The sequence below is a fragment of the Protopterus annectens genome, chromosome 2.part1, assembly GCF_019279795.1.
Source record: "Protopterus annectens isolate FY-2018-M chromosome 2.part1, PAN1.0, whole genome shotgun sequence".
Lineage (NCBI taxonomy): Eukaryota > Metazoa > Chordata > Ceratodontiformes > Protopteridae > Protopterus > Protopterus annectens.
This window is the reverse complement of record NC_056729.1, coordinates 1,103,897,303-1,103,917,049: the sequence shown is the minus strand read 5'-3', so window position 1 is coordinate 1,103,917,049 and position 19,747 is coordinate 1,103,897,303. Positions and strand designations below refer to the sequence as shown.

Below are 19,747 nucleotides of genomic sequence, written 5' to 3'. Positions count from 1 at the left end.
ACTGGAGGTATAGCTAAGGGCCTATGTTGTGGTAAGTGCAGAAAGGTCCTAAGCCTTTTTCTTGAATCTGAGAAATCTTGTCCCTGCCACTGGAATTGTTCTCTCATGGCATGTAAGGTTTCCCCAAAGGAAAATTCCTCTGGTGGAGAGGCAGATGGAATGGATTCTTCAGCATCGGAATCTTCATAAGTAGAAAAAGGAGCCTCTGGCTGATCTGTAATGTCTGAGTCATCCGAAGAATCATCAGAGGACACTGGCTCGGGGGGCTCTGCTCTAGGTCTCTTTTCTGGAGGCTGAGAGGCCCTGTCTGGGTGAGATTGGGATCCCCTAATTAAGGAGATTAAATCCTCTGCCAGAGTAAGCATTTGTGAACTAGAAGTGGGCCTATGTGAGGGGTCTTAACAGGCACTGATTTAACAGTTTTGGCTGCTTTAGCCCTGGCAAAGGCCTTTATAGACATGGCTGCAGGAGGCCTAGCAGCACCACGTGCTGGGGTAGAGACATCCAAAGGGATGGTGTCTGATAATTCACTAGGAACCACAGTAGTAGGCAAAACTTCAGAGGCCGATTCAACTAAGGTAGCAGGAGCCTCAGTAGTAGTCATGGATTCGGCTGAAGATTGACCCGTTTTCTCGGTTTCGGGCGGAAGCGAGACACTCGCGACTTGCTTAACCGTGGTTTCGGCCGAAACCGCGGACCGCGAGTGTCGGTCTTTTTCTTTGCGTTTTTTAACAATTTGGGTAGTCGGAGGATCCGACGGCATAATGTACGCAAATGAGCTGAAAAACTGTTCAGCAAACTCCGACCGACGCCTAAGCGTTCGTCGGTTGAAGGAAGCACAGGCTAAACAGGCTGCTACGTCGTGGTCTGGGCCTAAACAAGGTAGGCAGTAAGAGTGGAAATCTTTATGAGGTATTTGTTTCCCACAAGTTAAACAGTTATTTACTTTTTCTGACATCGGCTGAGGCAAGAAAGAGTCCCCAATGGGGTACTTAGCTTTTTAGAAGTCTTCGAAGTAGTATTCGGTAGTAGTAATCTCTGGATCTGACCGACCGGCACTTGCGAACAGCTTCTGCTTCGGGCGCCACGTGGCAAGAAAGACTGGGGAAAATGGCGTTGGCTGATGCCTTTATACCCGAAGACCAGCAGAGATGACGTCGGGTGAAGTGCGACATCAGCTGAAGCCGGACCCAGACTTTGGAATCCGGCCGACCGAAGGGCTGCCTGACGACAGGACAACCCATTTGTTATGACTGCAGATGCATCCTTGAAGGACATCCCTCAGTTACCAGCAAATACACCACATAGGCAGTATAGGTTGAAAGGTATAGATAAGTCCCAGCTAAGAAAGAGGGGATGGCAGGTGGGTAAACCTGGACTGCAGCAGTGAAGACACTCGAACATCTACATTTATGGTAGGTACAAAACTGTACTATGTTCATCGTGTTTCACTGCTGCAGTCATTACACTTGGGTTGAATCCCAAAGCTGAGTCAGGGTGGCTGGTTCTATAGAGGATTAGGGGTGGCTATGAGGCCCTGCAGCACTGCAGTGGCAAAAGCCAACTCTGGATCTAGAATAAAGAGGCAAGTGATCATGCTTGGTAAAGGTGTGCACTGAACTCCAAGTTGCAGCCTCCAAGATATCTTTGGTGGGTACTCCTTTAAGGTAGGCAGTTGAAGTGGCTGTTGCCCTGGTGGAATGTGGTCTAATGTTAGTAGGAACAGGTTCCCCATGCTGTGTGTAGCAGAACCGAATGCAGCGTCCTATCCACTTAGAAATGGTCTGCTTTGAAATAGCCTTTCCTTGTGATCCTGCAGCATATGCTACAAACAATTGCTCAGTTTTTCTGAAAGCTTTTGTTTTATCCAAATAGAAACGTAATTGTCTGTGTATGTCCAAAGAATGCAGAAGCCTATCCCCTTTATTCAAGGGATTTGGATAAAAAGTTGGCAAATGAATAGTTTGGTTAAGAGCCACACTGGATACCACACCTTAGGCATAAATGAAGGATTTGTTCTTAAAGAAACCCTGTCTTGGTGAAAAATGATAAAAGGCTCCACTGCCATTAGTGCCTGTAACTCTGAGACTCTTCTTGCTGAAGTTATTGCCAGAAGCAGAGCAGTTTTCCATGATATATACTTTAGTTCTGCTGAATTGGCTGGCTCAAAAGGAGGTAAGGTTAGTTTTTCCAAGACAAAATTGAGGTCCCAAGTTGGTGTTGGTGCTCTTCGGGGCGGCTTATGTTTTTAACCCCTCTGAGGTATTATTTTAGCAATGGATGAGAGAAAATAGGAGGATCTGTGTTGTAAGGAGCCGAGATGGCAGAAGCGTGGATCTTAATGGATGAGAAGGATAGTCCTTTGTCCAGCATCTCAGTCAAGTATCGAAGTATATGAGGAATATTTGGGACAAGAGGGTCAAAGTTTTGAGCCTGGTTTCAGGCACAGAATCTCTTCCACTTTTCTGAATAAGATTTCCTGGTGCTAGGCCTCCTGGCCTCCAAAATGACATCCATAACAGCTTTAGAGAGTGGGGTTGTCTGATTAATGAATCTGCCATGCAGCCAGGTTTAAAGTTTTGAGCTGACTGTGCAGGATCTGATTGTCTTGTTGAGTCAGAAGGTGCGGAGTTTGAGGTAAAATCTATGGTGGACCTTGAGCTAAGTTCTTTAAGATTGGGTACCAGTGCTGGCGTGGCCAGTCTGGGGCAGTCAGGATCATCTGTAGTTTCTCTTGTCTGGCTTTTAGTAGTACTTTTAAAGGAGAGGCAGTGGTGGGAAGGCATAAACTTTTAGGCTTTTCCAGCTGAATGAGAGAGCATCCACTTTCCATGCTTGTGTGTGACAGGTCCTTGTGCAGTATTTTTGTAGTTGGCAATTCATTGGGGTGGCAAAAAGATCTATGTCTGGGCACTCCAATGTCTGTGTTATCATGCTGAATACTTGTGATTAATTTCCACTCGTGAGGCTCCATGATGTTTCTGCTTAAGTCGTCTGCCAGCGTATGTTTCTCTCCTGGCAGGAATTGTGCTTGCAGATGAACCTGATAGGTTAGAGCTGTGTTCCACAAGGTCATGGCTTGTCTGCATAGTGGATAAGAATGAGTGCCCCCTTGCTTGTTTATGTACCACATAACTGTGGTGTTGTCTGTCTTTAGTAAAAGTTGTCCTGGATGCAGAAAATCTGTGAAAGCTGTTAGGGCATTTTGTACAGCCAACATCTCTTTTTGATTGATGTGAAGATGCATTTGGTCTGCGGCCCACCTGCCCTGAATACATTTTCCGGCCATGTGTGCTCCCCAGGCGTAATCCGAAGCATCTGTTGTTAGTGTCTGCCTGGCTGTGGGTAGAGTAAAAGGCTGTTCCTTGTTGAGGTGACATGCCTGTGCCCACCATCTAAACTCCTGTTGTAGGCAGGGAATTAGAGGTATTACTGCTTCCAAACTGTGGCAGTGTTAAGTCCAAACACTTTTTAGGTACCACTGTAATTTCCTCATATGCAGTCTGGCATATAAAATTAGAAGTATGCAAGATTTCATGAATCCCAAGGCCTGCAGAATTTTTCTTGCAGGGAGTTGGGTTTTTGTTGCCAACGATTGAAAGTACTGAATCAGTTGTCCTTGCTTGTCTGGCATGAGATGAGCCATCTGGGGCGTTGTATTTAAGCTGGCACCCAGGAATATTATCTCTTGTGAGGACACTAGTTTTGATTTCTTTTCATTTACTGTAAACCCTAGGCAAATTAGCAACCTTTTTACAAATGCCAGATGCTTTAGAAGAATGTCCTTGCTCTCTGCTTGAATAAGGCAGTCATCCAGGTATGGGTATATTTGAATTCCTTGTTGTCTGCAAAATGCAATTACTGGTGCCAGGCACTTTGTGAAGACCCTGGGCGCAGTAGATAAGCCAAAGGGCAGTGCAGAGAACTGGTAATGCATTGAACCAGCCATGTATCTGAGGTATCTTCTGCAGTTTTGTCTGACAGGGACATGCAGGTATGCCTCTTTGAGGTCAAAAGTAACCAGCCAAGCCTTCTTGCCCAGCATGGGAAGAAGTTGCTATAGTGTCAACATCTTGAATTTTGGAACATCCAGGTAAGTATTTAGAGTGGAAAGGTCTAGAATGGGTCTCCAGGCTTTGTCCTTTCTGGGAACCAAGAAAAGTTGAGTAAAATCCTTGTCCCTGTTCCTGTTGTGGTACTTTTTGGATAGCTCTCATGTCCATGAGGGCTGTAATTTGTTTTTGTGCCTCTGCCCATTGATTTTGTGGCAGGTTTGGCATTCCTTTTAGTCTTGATAGAGTGTGAAAGTGGAACCTGTAACCTTGAGACACAATGTTCAGAACCCATTTGTCTTGGGTGATTATATGCCAATTTTGTGAAAAAAGTGCTCCCCCTAAGGGAGCTGCCAAAAGGAAGGAGTTTGGCATTTGAAGGAGGAAAGTCATTGGGACGGTTTCCTGTAAGGTTGTGACTTGTCTTCACCTCCTTTTGTGGTTGGTGCACCCCACTGTCGTGGTCTGTAAGCACCTTGGGACTGAGATCTGCCTCTTGGGCGTCTGTATCTGCCTCTTTGTGGTCTGTCTGACACTGGAAAGGACCAATTTCTTGAAGGCCAATTTCTACTAAATCGAGGTGGCTGTACCTGTAAGAAATCCTTCACTGTTTGCATAGATTTTGCCTTATCCTCCATTTTCTTTAATACCTCTTCTGCCTTAACACCAAAAAGAAAATCCTGCTGTAAAGGGGCATCCAATAATTTAGCCTTGACATGATCAGGTAAAGCTTGTTCTTTTAACCAAGCATGCCTTCGAATCACAGACCCTGTAACTGCTGCTCTACAAGAAGCCTCTAATGAATCAAAACCACATTGCAAAGTATGTTTTCCCACTTGTTCAGTTGCATGCAATAATTCCTGCATTTCCTTATAGTCAGGATGTTCTGAAACTGCACTCATTTTCTGTTTAAGCAGACATTAAATATTGTTGGTATTTAAGCATGTGGAATTGGCAATTTAAAGCTCTCACTGCTAAAGTTGCAGAAGTGTAAACTTTCTTCCCCCATCTGTCTAATGCTCTGGAATCCCTGTCAGAGGGAACTGGATTCTTAGCCGTGGAAGACTTTACCCCTTTGGGGCTCTGGGAAATAGTTTCTGGATCAGCAGCAGGGTTTTTATAAAGACATTTGTGAGAGTCAGGGACTTTGTAACACCTGTCTGGCCTGACTGGTGCAGGGGGCAAAGAATCAAGATTTAAACTGGATTCAGAGAACACAACATCCACAATATCTAACACTGGCGGAATAGCCAGGGGTCTGTGCTGAGGTAATAAGAGAAAATCTCTGAGCCTTTTCTTGGATTCTGAGTAATCCTGGCCCTCCCAGTGGAAATGCTCCCTCATGGTATTTAAAGTTTCCCCAAAAGAATAATCTTCAGGAGGAGAGGCTGAAGGAATAGATTCTTCAGCATCTGAGTCCTCATAGGGGGGTAGAGAGTACCCCTGGTCCGAAGAGGAATCAGAAGAGATGGAAACCTGGTCAGAGGAATCATAGTCTGTATCCTGCCTAGGCCTTTTATCTGGGGGGGGGGGGGACCCCTGATCAGAGTAATTAAGTTTTCGGACATTTTAAGCATTTGTTTTTTAGGCATGGACGCCTGTCCAGGTGAATGCTGTACTTGCTTCTTTGTCTTTAATGGACCTTTAGACTTTGCAGTAGTTGTTATGGTAAGCTGTGAAGGTCTGAAAACACCCTCAGAAGCCGATGCCTACTCAGCGGCTCTGGACCCATCTGAAGGGTTAGTTTCTGTAGGGCCAACAACTTGAGCATCCTGAGGCCTAGACATCTCCACGTGGGAGTCGGAGGCGGCCTGTGGTTCTGAGGTCGCAGGTGTCAGGGGCTGCGAAAGCGCCTCACTGAGAACTGGTGAACCAGCGACTGGCCTAGAAGAGGCTTCATCGTCAGTTTTAGGCCTCGGATGCCTGTCCTTATCCTTGTCTTTGCGTTTTTTGTGTATTCCGGTCGTCGGTTGCTCTGACGGCATGGTATAATTAAACCTTCGGCCAAAGTAATGGCGAGCAAAATCAAACCGACCTTTAGTAGTGCGTTTGTTAAATCTAGCAGAAAACCGACAACTAGTGACATTGTGGTCTGGGCCTAGGCATGGAATACAGTAAGAATGAAAATCCTTATGAGGTATTTGCTTCCCACAAGAAATACAATTATTAACTTTTACTGACATCGGTCTGAGGCAAGAAAAAGTTTCCCCAATGGGGTACTTAGCTTTATAGAAGACTTTGGTTCTGAAATTCGGATAGAAAATCTCAGGAGTCGGCCTACCGGCACTTGCGAACTGCTTTTGCTTCGGGCACCGCGTGGCAAGAAAGACTGAAGAAAATGGTGTCGGCTGCATCTAACATACCCCTGGCACACTGACATCAGGGAAGAAGCAACAGCAACTGACGCCGGACCAAGACTTTGGAACTCTGGCTGACTGCAGAACCACCTGACGGCAGGATAACCCAAGTGTAATGACTGCAGCAGTGAAACACGATGAACATTGGGTCTTTACTGGTGAACACAAGCCCAGTATGAACATCTGCTGGTAATCTCTTCTGGAGGATATCACTAGACATGGAAAATACCCAGAACAGTGAGTATAATTAGTGAAAATAAAGCAAGCAAACATTGATAGAAATCACTGGATGTAGATGACAGATTGAAAGTGACAGAAGTAAATTGTTCACTTCAGCAATAGGAAAAGAACTGAAGATGGCACTTTATACATTGCCGAACTTTATGCAGATGGCCACCAAGTCAGACTGTAATCCTACACTCCAGGGAAAGTACAGTTGTGTACACTTACCATAAATGTAGATGTTCAAGTGTATTCACTGTTGCAGTCATTACATTTGGGTTATCTGCTTGCAAAGTCTTGGGTCCTGCATTGGTTGCTGTCCCTTCTTCCATGATGTCAGGTCATCAGAGGTATAAAACATGCAGCCGTTACATCAGTTTTTCTTGCCCCAGATGTCAGGTGCCCCCCTAATGGGAAGCAATTAAATCTATAATACAAGGACATAACTCCAACAAAAAAGCAAATACACCAAAAAGCTTTTTGAGCATAGTAAGTGAGAGTAGAGGTTTAGCCAAAAGAAGAAAGGGGGCTGGAGGGAGGGTAATCAGGACTGCAACAGTGAATACACTCGAACATCTGCATTTATGTTAAGTGTACACAACTGTATTATGTTCTTCATGTTTCACTGTTGCAGCCATTACATTTGGGTAATTCCCAAAGCTAAGGATGGGAGGAGGAATTTAAATAGAATTAGGACCATCTATAAGGCCCTGCAAGACTACAGTAGTAAAACCAGCACTGGATTTAGAGAAAACTGGCAAATGATAATGCTTGGTGAGAGTACGTACAGAACTCCAGGTAGCAGCTTCTAGGATGTCCCTTGTAGGGATGCCCCTGAGAAAGGCTGTAGAGGTAGATGCAGCCCGGGTTGAATGGGGTCTACTGCCCTGTGGGATAGGTTTTCCATGGTGCTTGCAGCAGAAATGAATGCAATGGCCTATCCATTTTGAAATGGTTTGCTTTGAAATAGCTTTCCCCTCTGTCCATGCAGCAAATGCCACCAGCAGTTGTTCAGATTTACTTTGAGGTTTAGTCCTGTCCAAGTAGAATCTAAGTTGTCTATGCACATCTAAGGAGTGCAGTATCAGTTTCCCTTTGTTCTGTGGGTTAGGAAAGAAAGTAGGCAAATTAATGGACTGATTAAGAGCCACACTGGATACCACCTTGGGCATGAAGGAGGGACTGGTTCTGAGGGACACCCTGTCCGCATGAAAGATGATGAAAGGCGCCACTGCTATAAGGGCCTGTAACTCAGATACCCTTCTTGCAGAAGTGATTGCTAAAAGGAAAGCTGTTTTCCAGGAAAGGAATTTTAAATCTGCAGTAACAGCTTGAAAGGAGGAAGAGTGAGTTTCTCCAAGACAAAGTTAAAGTCCCAGGCTGGAGTTGGAGCTCTCCTCGGTGGCCTTAAATTTTTGGACCCTCTGAGGAACTGCTTGAGCAGTGGGTGAGAGAAGAAGGGAGGGCTCTGTGCTATAATGAGCTGAAATGGTTGAGGCATGAATTTTGATGGAGGAAAAGGACAAACCCTTATGAAGCATCTCAGTCAAATATTGTAGAATCTGAGGTAAATTGGGCAGTGCTGCACTCGTCCATTGAGACTGGTTCCAGGTACAAAATCTTTTCCATTTTGCAGCATAAGATTTTCTAGTACTAGGCCTCCTAGCATCTAAAATGATATCCATCACTGATTTACTGAGGGGTGGTAAAGGAGAGATTAGGTAATTAGCCAGGCTGCTAGGTTCAGGGTTTGTAGCTGAGGGTGCAGAATCTGGTTCTCCTGCTGAGACAACAGGGAAGGAGTCTGAGGTAGGTGCCATGGGGCCAAACGTGACACAATGCGCAGGAGGGGGTACCAGTGTTGGCGTGGCCAGTCTGGTGCAATTAAAATTGTCCTTGGCTTGTCCTGTTTGATCTTTAGAAGTACCTTGGGGAGCAGAAGTAGAGGAGGAAAGGCATAAACTGTATAAAGCATCCACTTTCCAAGCTAGTTTGTGGGGAGTCCTTGTACAAAATTTGTCCAACTGATGGTTCTGGGGGAGGCAAACAAGTCTATATCTGGGCTCCCCCCATTTGCTTGTCAACATGTTGAAAATCTTTGGTTCCAGTTTCCACTCATGTGGGTCCATGAGTTTTCTGCTTAGTCCATCTGCCAGTGTATTTAGTTTTCTTGGCAGGAATTTAGCTTATAGATTCACTTGGTAGCTCAAGGCTGTGTTCCACAATGCCATGGCTAGTCTGCAGAGGGGGCAAGAGTGTGTACCCCCCTGCTTGTTTATGTACCACTTGACCATGGTGTTGTCCGTCTTTACCATTAGTTGTCCTGGAAGAATGTAGTCCTTGAAGACTGTCAGAGCATTCTGTACAGCTAACATTTCCTTTTGATTTATGTGTAGGTGCATTTGACTTGGGTTACATTTGCCCTGAATGCACTTCCCTGCCAGGTGAGCCCCCCATGCATAGTCTGATGCATCTGTTGTTAAGGTTTGGGTGGCAGGGCGTAGTGTGAATGGTAGCCCCTTGATTTTCTGGCAGGCCTATGCCCACAAAAGGAACTCTAGGCGTAGGCAAGGTATGATAGGAATCATAGCTTCTAGATCCTGTGAATGTTGACACCATAGGCTTTTGAGATACCATTGCAGTTTCCTCATATGCAGCCTTGCATATAGAATTAGAAGAATGCAGGAGGCCATGAACCCCAAGGCTTGCAGTATTTGCCTTGCAGATAACTGGGTTTTTGTGGCAACTTGTTTGAAGTTGGTTGTCAAATGAGTCTGTTTCTCTGGCATGAGGAAAGCCATCTGGGAAGTTGTATTCAAGCTTGCTCCCAGGAATATAATTTGTTGACAGGGTACCAGGCGTGATTTCTTTTCGTTTATGGTGTACCCCAGACAAGTCAGTACCCTTTGAACAAAGGCTAGATGATTCAAAAGTATGTCCTGGCTTTCTGCCTGAATTAGACAATTGTCCAGGTATGGATATATCTGAATATTTCTTTGCCTGCAGAATGCAATGACTGGAGCTAGGTACTTTGTGAATACCCTGGACGCAGTAAATAAGCCAAAGGCCTGGACGCAGTAGATAAGCCAAAGGGCAGTGGAGAGAATTGATAGTGCATGTACCCTGCTTTGAAGCGTAGTTATCTTCTGCAAGACTCCCTGATAGAGATGTGCAGGCATGCTTCTTTTAAGTCTAGTGTTGTCAACCATGCATCTTTGCCTAGCATAGGAAGCAGCTGGTGAAGAGTCAGCATCTTGAATTTTGGAATCACCAGAAAGGTATTTAGAGCAGAAAGGTCCAGGATAGGACATCATGTATTGCCTTTTCTGGGTTCCAGGAAAAAGTCGAATAGAAACCTTGTCCCTTTTCCTCTTCTGGTACCAACTGAATAGCCCCCATGCTTTAGAGAGACAGTACTTGATTTTGGGCCTCTGCCCACTGATTTGGGGGTAGGTCTGGCCACCTGCTTGGTATTGGTAAGGTGTGGAAGTGAAATCTGTATCCTTGGGACACTATACATAAAACCCATTTGTCCTGGGTAATGTGTTCCCAGTTTTTGGCATGCAGACCAATCTTTCCGCCTAAAGGAGCATTCAGTTGGGAAGTGCTTGGAAGTTTTAAAAGCAAGTCATTGAGACAGTTTTCCATGGGGGGAGTCTTACTACTCCCTGATTTCAGTGCGGAAACCCCCCACTGCTTAGTCTTGTGTGTCCCCTGGGACTGAAAATTGGGGTTTGTGCTGTGTCTGGGTTTGGCTTGAGAAGACGTGGAAGGGGCTGGAAAGGACCAATTCTTAAAGGGCAAGTGCCTACTAAATCTAGGAGGCTGAACTTGTAAGAAATCTTTAACAGTTTGCATAGATTTTAGCTTAATCTTCCATCTTTTTACGAACTTCCTCCGCCTTGTTGCCAAACAGGAGGTTCTGATTTAAGGGAGCATCAGACCCAGTAACAGCAGCTATGCAAGAGGCCTCTAATGAATCAAATCCACATTACAAAGTATGTTTTCCAAGCTGTTCAGCAGAATGCATTAAAATTCTGTAATTCTTTATTTTCCGCACAGTCAGGAATCAACATCATTTTCTGTTTAAGCAATCCAATAACACGTTGCTGATACTTTAACATATGAAACTGGCAGTTTAAAGCCGTAATGGCCAAGGCTGTAGAAGTGTAAACGTTCTTACCCCATCTATCCTGCGCCCTGGAGTCTCTATCAGGAAGAGTAGGATTTTTAGCAGTAGAAGTCTTAATGCCCTTAGGTCCCTGTGAAATAGTCTCTGGATCCGCAATATGATTTTTAAAAAGGAACTTGTGTGAATCAGGAACCCTGTAACACCTGTCAGGTTTTCTGGGAGCAGGAGGCAAAGAATCGGGAGCCAAACTAGATTCCGAAAAAGCATCATCAACAATGTCTAGTACAGGAGGAATAAGAGTAAGAAATCCCCAAGCTTTTTTTTTTTAATCAGAAAAATCCTGGCTTTCCCAGTGGAAATGCTCCCTTAGAGTATGTAAGGTTTCACCAAAAGAAAAATCCTCTTGAGTGGAAGCAGAGGGAATAGAGTCCTCTGCACCAGAATCCTCATAAGTAGACAAGGGCAAATCCAGATCATCAGAAGAATCAGAAAAATCAGAATCTTGGTCAGAAGATTCATAAACAACTTCAGTCCTAGGTCTCTTAGAAGGGGGAGGTTGGCTTCCCCTGATTAGAGGAATAAGATCTTCAGCCATTCTTCTCATTTGTTTTTTTAGGCATAGAGGCCTGAGCATGCGGCCTGGGCATCGTTTTTTTAGGCATGGTTCGAGATTTAGGCCTAAATGAAGAAGGAGGTGTCGGTTTAATATGCAAGTCTGTAGGCCTGAATACACCCTCAGAAGCCAGTGCCTGCACAGCAGGCTCTGGACCCATCCAAGGTAGAGACATCCACGGGTACCATAGTTGGAGCATCTCGCGGCATACTGTACTCCGAATGGGTCTCAGTAGAGGCCAGTGAATCAGAAGTAGCAGGTATCAGGGGCTGCAAAAGCACCTCACTGAGTACCGGCGAACTGGTGACTGGCTTAGGAGAAGCGTCGTTGGCAATTTTGGACCTCGGCGGCCTGTCTCTGTCTTTATCTCTGCATTTTTTCAAAATCCCAGTAGTCAAATGGCTAACTGACGACATTTCCGGATAATTAAACTGAGAACCGAAATATTTAGAGGCCAAAATATACCGATAGTGCGCTGAATAAATAAAGCACAAAACCGACAGCAAGGTACTTCGTGGTCAGGGCCTAGGCAAGGAATACAGTACAAATGAAAATCTTTATGAGGTATTTGCTTTCCACAAGTAATGCAATTATTAACTTTTACTGACATTGGTAAGGAGCAAGAAAAAGTTTCCTCAACGGGGTACTTAGCTTTAGTTGAAGACTTCGGTTCTGAAACTCAAAAACGAAAATTTCAGGAGTCGGCAGACCGGAACTTGCGAACTGCTTCTGCTTCAGGCACCGCACGGCAAGAAAGACTGATGTAATGGCGTTGGCTGCATGTTTTATACACCTGACGTCATGGAAGAAGGACAGCAACCGACGCAGGAACCAAGACTTTGTTAATCAGGCCGACTGAGGGCTACTGCAAGCAGATAACCCAAATGTAATGACTGCAACAGTGAAACACGAAGAACATCATCCAATTTCTTGCAAATTTAGAAAAAAGAATGACATTCAGCAGTGGTTAATCCCATTCATTACGAATGCACTACACCAGTGATAACTTATATTTCTACTTCCTCAGGACTAAGCACAATTATGTTATTACTGTATGATGCGAATACGCAAACTCTGTGTTACATACAGTCACTAAATGCTACACCAAGCACACATACACTGGGCTACATGTAAGAATCTATTGAGAAAAATGCTAAACCCAGTCATATCAATGATGGTCGCAGACGTTAACAACTTATGAACATCTAAATATCAACTATTTTTAACACAGTAAGATTCTGGTATGTATAACTAGGGACAAGTGGCTGAAAACATTTCCACACAGCATGTTTCATGATGCAAAATACTATTTGTGCAATGCACTATGAAAAATTATCAAGACACTGACCTGTGTGCGTAAAAAAATGGCATCTCTTAATCATTGAGCATAACTACTCCAGAGCATCACGCAAATAAAGCTCCTTCAATGCCATTTGTTTGTTCCTTTTGCAGATCAACTTTAAATGTAGTCCCTTGTAATATACATGTATATGGATATATGGGTTTATTAAAATAATACAGAACTTTAACACAGCACAATCCATCACTTTTGACACTTCAGATTCAAGCAAAACATATCTATACAGATGAAGAGCAAAACCTGTGCAATGTCTGTATTTTATGTATTGTATTTAAAAAAGGTCCAAAGAAAAAAGTCCACATTGTGTACCAGGTTAATCATTTTTTGATGAAAGCCTGTGGAATGCTTTGTACTTTTTTCACCTACATTAATATACTGTCAGTCCTGCTGGGAAACAGTCTTGAGGAGAACAGTTCCAAAGATCTGTATCGCTACGTCAAAAAATGAAAACTTGCTCCATGGTTAAAACAATATTTTGCCCGAACAGTTCAAAAGTGCTGCATCTCAAGGGCAAAGATGCATCTTTCCACTATATTCAGTGTATTACTCTGTCCAAAGTTTTTCACTGAATCAGCTCATGAATTTTGTTTGAAAAGTCTCTTTCTCAAGTACAAGGTCTGCAAATCTTTGCTGGAGCTCCTTCTCTCTCTCCTGTTGACGCTGAACATCTTCTCTCAGAGACTGTGGAGTACAAACACAGAGTTAAGAGGTGAATGGACTCTTTAGTGCTCTCTTTCAGCAATGTACTGATCATATAAACTGCTTTCCTATAGGCTTAACAAAACTCATGAAACAAATTTGTGTCGTGCAGGCAATCTCCCTCATCATTAATACAAGAAGTCCTGCTAATATTCTGTATAAAGTACATGAACACCAAGTCAGACAACTAAGTTACTTACCTTACAAGAAAATCATGTACAGCAGAATGATAAACATAAGCATACCAATTTTCCTTGCAAGCGTGAAAAGAAAAAATGTAAAGTGGCAATTAAGGACATATGATAAAATCATGATTCTCAAATGCTGAGAAGTATCAAAAAAATCAAAAGGAAAGCATGAGTAACTGAGTTGCAGTGGGTGTGCACAACTCCAATTTAAGATTACTGGCACAAGTTACATCTCTCTTTTACAAGCAGGTCAAACCCCCATCAGGATGAACTCTACATTAATTTAGGGCACTGCATCGAATGATGGGTTTTGCTATGGCTGTTAAGTATTTTTTTCTAAGTTGTCTCCTCTGCAGTTGTTTTTCCTCTGGTGGTAAAAAGTATAAGGATCAAGTCACGAAATCTGACAGGCAAATACTCAAGATTGAGGGAGAAACTTTCAAGTATAGGAATCAAGTCATGCTTTTTTTTAACTCCTTCCTTTCTTATGAGTGATGCAGATTATTTCACTCACTTTAACAACTGGTGTGTGTGTTGTCAAGATGCAGTTTTAGTACTGCATTACAGAGTGCCTAAATCTGTTGGAAGTATTTTTTTATATACTACTTTTATATTATTTCTGACGGTTCAGAGTTAATCATTAATAGGAAAATCTTGTTGGCAGGACCCAGATAAGCTACACATTCATTTATCTTGATTATTGTTAATGCCATCAAGTAAGGGTCAGAGAGTATACCCCCTTACTCCCCTTTTCACCATTAAAATTACACAGGAGCAGAAAGTCAAACGGGTGCTAATCTCTTACGAACAGAATCAATGATTGATAGCTCATGATAGACTGGCAACAGAATATCTGCACAACTTAGAACCTTGCAAAGTTCAGTTATGCAAATCACAAGAGACTGAGCAATCACCCACCAAAAGTAGATTATCACCAGGTAAGCTAAGAGGATGTGCTAAGGCACAGCTGTGAAAAATTCACTCACAACCAAAACCCTCTAGCATATTCATACACACTAAACATTTACCTGACAGAAGCGTAATTAATGGAAAATACCAAACAATACCTTACATAACTAGTAAAACATCTCAAGAGGCTATATACTGGTCAAGGTACAAGTTTTAAAACAGCATTTTCCAGGATAATATAAATACATAGAGGCTATCAAACCTAACTACACAAGCACACAAATATGCACAAAGATGACATGAAGTACAAAAACTGAACACTTAACAAGGAACTCTGTCATAAAAAGATACTGCATTCCAGTCCAGATTTGTGTACAGATACAGCAAACTGGAAACAAAATAAACAGATTCAGGATTAACAAACCAATTATGTGTGATGTACACACTTCAGGGAATTAATATAATCACTTTACAATTAAATGTATTTTGAAAAGTTCAGAAAGGTTAAAAGGAAATCACTGGTTGAGTTACAAAGCCACCTCCATGGCATGTATGAAACGCCATAATTTTGATCATTATAAATTATAGCACCACATAAAAAAAAAATCAAATCAAGTTATTTACAAAGTACAGTTACATAAATAGATGTTCAAGTGCATTCACTGTTGCAGTCATCACACGTGGGTTATCTGCCTGCAGGTAGCCCTCAGTCAGCCTGAATACCAGAGTCTTGGGATTTCTGCGTCGGTTGCTGTCGCCTTTTCCATTATGTCAGGTCGTCAGGTGTATAAAACATGCAGCCGATGCCATTGCATCAGTTTTTCTTGACCAAGATGTCAGGAGCCCCCAAAATAGGAAGCTATTACTTGGTGTGGAACACCTCCAGTAAAAAGTAAATACCCCCACCATAAAAGATGGCCATAAAGAGGATAGACAGAAAGAATACAGAAAACCAGGGGGATGGAGGGAAATCAGGACTGCAACAGTGAATACACTCGAACATCTACATTTATGGTAAGTGTACACAACTGTACTATGTTCTTCATGTTTTACTGTTGCAGTCATCACACTTGGGTTGATTCCGAAAGCTGAAGAAGGGTGGAGGCAGTCAAGAGGTGTTAGGGCTGGCTAGCAGGTCTTGTAAGACTGCTGTAGCAAATCCACCTCTGGATTTAGAACAAATAGGTAAGTGGTAATGCTTGGTGAAGGTGTGTACAGAACTCCAGGTTGCAGCTTCCAGGATGTCCCTGGTAGGGACTCCCCTGAGAAATGCTGTAGAGGTTGAAGTAGCTCTAGTGGAATGAGTTCTGATCCCCAGAGGGGTAGGCTTTCTATGGTGCTTGTAGCAGAAATGGATGCAGTGTGCTATCCATTTGGAAATGGTTTGATTTGAAATGGCCTTGCCTTCTACCCCTGTAGCAAAGCTGACTAGCAGATGGTCAGATTTTCTGAAAGGCTTAGTCCTGTCAAGGTAGAACCTGAGCTGTCTGTGCACGTCCAAGAAGTGCAGGATCCTTTCTCCTTTATTCTGAGGATTAGGGAAAAATGTTGGCAAATGGATGGATTGGTTTAAAGCTACACTGGATACCACCTTGGGCATAAAGGAAGGGCTAGTCCTGAGGGAAACCCTGTCAGCATGGAAAATAATGAAGAGCTCCACCGCCATTAGTGCCTGTAACTCAGACACTCTTCTTGCTGAAGTAATAGCCAGAAGTAAGACTGTTTTCCAAGACAGGAAGTTCTGCTGAAGCAGCAGGTTCAAAGGGGGGGGGTGGGGTGAGCTTCTCAAGTATAAAGTTAAGGTCCCAGGTTGGGGTGGGATCTCTCCTAGGGGGCCTTAAATTGTAAGCTCCTCTCAGGAACTGTTTGATGAGAGGATAAGAAAAGAGAGGAGGCTCAGTATTATAATGAGCTGAGATGGCAGAGGCATGAATCTTAATGGATGAGAAGGATAGGCCTCTGTGGAGCAGCTCTGCTAAGTAATCAAGGATTTGAGGTAAGTTGGGCACAGCTGTGTCCTTTCCTTGAGACTGACTCCAAGAACAACATATTTTCCACTTTTCAGCATAGGATTTCCTAGTACTAGGCCTTCTGGCCTCAAGGATGATGTCCAGCACCTGTTTGCTGAGGGATGCTGGTGGTGCATTTAGGGAATAAGCCAGGCTGCAAGGTTTAGGGTTTGCAGATGTGGATGCAAAATCTGTCCCTCCTGCTGAGAAAGCAGGGAAGGTGTGTGATATAAGTGCCAGGGTGGCACTGCTGTCAGACTACGTAGGAGTGGGTGTGGCCAGTCTGGTGCAATAAGGGATTGCCCCTGGCCTGTCCTGTTTGATTTTGAGTAGCACTTTTGAGAGGAGGGGCAGAGGAGGAAAGACATAAACTGAGTGGTTTTCCCATGTACAGGACAGGGTGTCCACCTTCCAGGCTCTGCTGTGAGTGTTCCTGGTGCAAAGTTTGCTCAATTGGTGGTTTTGGGGGAGGCAAAAAGGTCCACCTTCAGTGTTCCCCACCTCTGGGTTAGAAGTTTGAATGAGCTGGGGTCCCATTTCCACTAGTGAGGGTCCAGTAGATTTCTGCTTAAGTCGTCTGCCAGTGAATTTTGTTTGCCTAGCAGGAATTGAGCTTGTAGGTGTACTTGGATGCTCACGGCTGTGTTCCACAGAGCCATGGCTAACTTGCAGAGTGGGTAAGAATGAGTTCCGCCCAGCTTGTTTAAGTACCACATAAATGTGGTGTTGTCTGTCTTTATCAGGAGGTGTCCTGGAAGGATAAGGTATTTGAAGACTGTCAGAGCATTCTGTACAGCTAGCATCTCTTTTTGATTGATATGCAGGGGAATTTCTTCAGGGCTCCATTTGCCTTGAATGCATTTGCCTGCCATGTGAGCCCCCCATGCATAGTCTGATGCATCTGTTGTCAAGGTTTGGGCGGCGAGGGGTTGAGTGAAAGGAAGTCCCTTGTTGTGGATGCATGCTTCTGCCCACCAAAGGAACTCTGCCCTTAGACAAGGTATGATAGGAATCACTGTTTCCAAATCCTGAGAATGTTGACACCAGAAACTTTTTAAGTACCACTGAAGTTTCCTCATATGCAGTCTTGCATACGGAATTAGCAGAATGCATAAGGCCATGAACCCTAGGGCTTGCAGTATTTTTCTTGCAGATAGCTGGATTTTGTTAGCCATTAGTTTGAAACAGTTTGTCAAATGGACCTGCTTTTATGGAGTGAGGAATGCCATCTGGGAAGTTGTGTTCAAGTTTGCTCCCAGGAATACAATTTGATGGTTGGGCACCAGTTGTGATTTCTTTTCGTTGATGGTATATTCCAGTGAAGTTAGAAGTCCTTTTACAAATGCCAGGTGCTGAAGTAGCAATCCCTGACTGTCCGCCTGAATCATGCAATCGTCCAAGTATGGGTATATTTGAATATTTCTCTGCCTGCAGTATGCAATGGCTGGAGCCAGGCATTTTGTGAATACTCTGAGCGCAGTAGATAAGCCAAAGGGAAGTGCAGAGAACTGATGCATCTAAGGCATCAAACCCACACTGCAAAGTATGTTTACTAACTTGGTTTGCAGAATGCATTAACTCTTGTAAATCTTTATTTTCTGCACAATCTGGAAGTAACATCATTTTTTTGTTTAATTAGTTCCATAATATGTTGCTGTGTACTTCAGCATGTGAAAATGGCAATTCAAAGCCCAGATGGCAAGAGTTGCAGAGGTATATACCTTCTTACCCCATCTGTCTAAAGCTCTAGAATCCCTGTCCGTAGGTACTAGGCTATTGGCCCTAGGGCCTATACAAGCCTAGCCAAAAAGGTACCCTGGCTTTCCCACCCAAGAAAATTATTTTCCTGTGCCCCTGTCAAGCAGAACCACAGAAGTGATCACGGGGGTGAATTTCTTATTACCCTTCCTATCAAGACTTTTCTTGAAGAGTGCTAATGAGAAGCTCTGTTTGACACAGATATGTAGTATGTTCCAGAGTATGGGAAGTCTCTAGGACAGGAAACTATCCCTCCAGCATGTTCTGTTTATTGTGATGACAAGGTTTAGGTCCCTAGAGCGTGTAGCTCAGCGGGATTGGGATTTCATTAAGTGGAGCATGTCCAAACGCTCTGGGTTTGACACAGCTTTGTATGTTAGGCAGAGATCATCTCTGAGTAGGCAATATGCGACGGAGTAAAGCTGGAGTTTTTTGAGTCTGTCTGCGTAGAGCATCTGTTTTAGGCCAGTAATCCTCTTTGTGAGGTATTTCTGTGGCCTTTCCAGTTGTTGTAGATGTCTTGTGAGGTACATACCAGAAGGGGCATTGTACTCTATAATGAGTCTAATGAGTGATGAGTAGAGGGGAACAATGACCTCTTTTTTTCTGGATGAGAAACCTTTTGTGATGAGGTGTGCCACGTAGAAGGACTTCCTGACCACTGTGGCGATGTGATTATCAAAGGAGAGACTACTGTCCCCCTGTGTCCCAAGGTCTCTTATCACACTTTTGGTGTTAAGTAGACTACCGCCTATGTGGTAGTTCATTGGTACAGTTTTTTTTACCAAAGGGGATGACAATGCACTTTTTGGCATTGAGCTTGAGACCATAGCTTTGACACCAGGCACCTGTTTCAGTGAGGCCCTTTTGTAGGATGTCCACATCGTAAGGAGTTTTGATTATGGTTCCTAGTTTGCAGTCATCTGCGAATTTAGTTAGCCAAAGACCTACTGTGTTAGTCTGTACTTCAGAGAAGTAGATACCAAACAGGACTCTAACCGATGTCAGGACAGAACCCTGTGGTACTCCACTTGTCACTGGTCTGAAATCTGATTTGGAGTCTGCTACTTTCACAGTGTGGGTTCTGTCAGTAAGCCAGTTGGCAACCCATCTTGTGACATAGGGATTTATACCTTGTTTAGTGAGTTTATCTATAATTCCAGAGTGGGGAATGGTGTTGATCGCCTTGGCGAGATCTAGATAGGCTGTGTGAACCACCTTACCCTCATCTATGGCTTTGGTGACTGCTTTAAAGAAGTCTATCAGGTTTAGGAGACACGATCTGCCTTTTACAAACCTGAATTGTGTGGGGTCCTGAGTTTGGAGATCTCCAATGTCTTAGCTTATGAGTTCCATGATTATACATTCCATGGCCTTGCAGACCAGGCTCGTCAGGCTAATGGGGCGGTAGTTCCCGGGGTCTATTGTAACCTCCCTTTGTGGAATGG

At 43.7% G+C, this 19,747-nt stretch overlaps 1 protein-coding gene across 1 annotated transcript in view; it reads right to left on the bottom strand.

The window, feature by feature from the left end:
- Positions 1–12,863: 12,863 nt before the first annotated feature.
- The window catches only part of CDC5L (cell division cycle 5 like), a 1,268,000-nt gene continuing 1,261,116 nt past the window's right edge, over positions 12,864–19,747 (bottom strand). Inside the window, exon 16 of the mRNA XM_044062650.1 lies at positions 12,864–13,417. Within this exon, the coding sequence (XP_043918585.1) occupies positions 13,307–13,417 (111 nt within the window). The 3' untranslated portion in view covers positions 12,864–13,306. The remainder of the gene's footprint in view (positions 13,418–19,747) is intronic.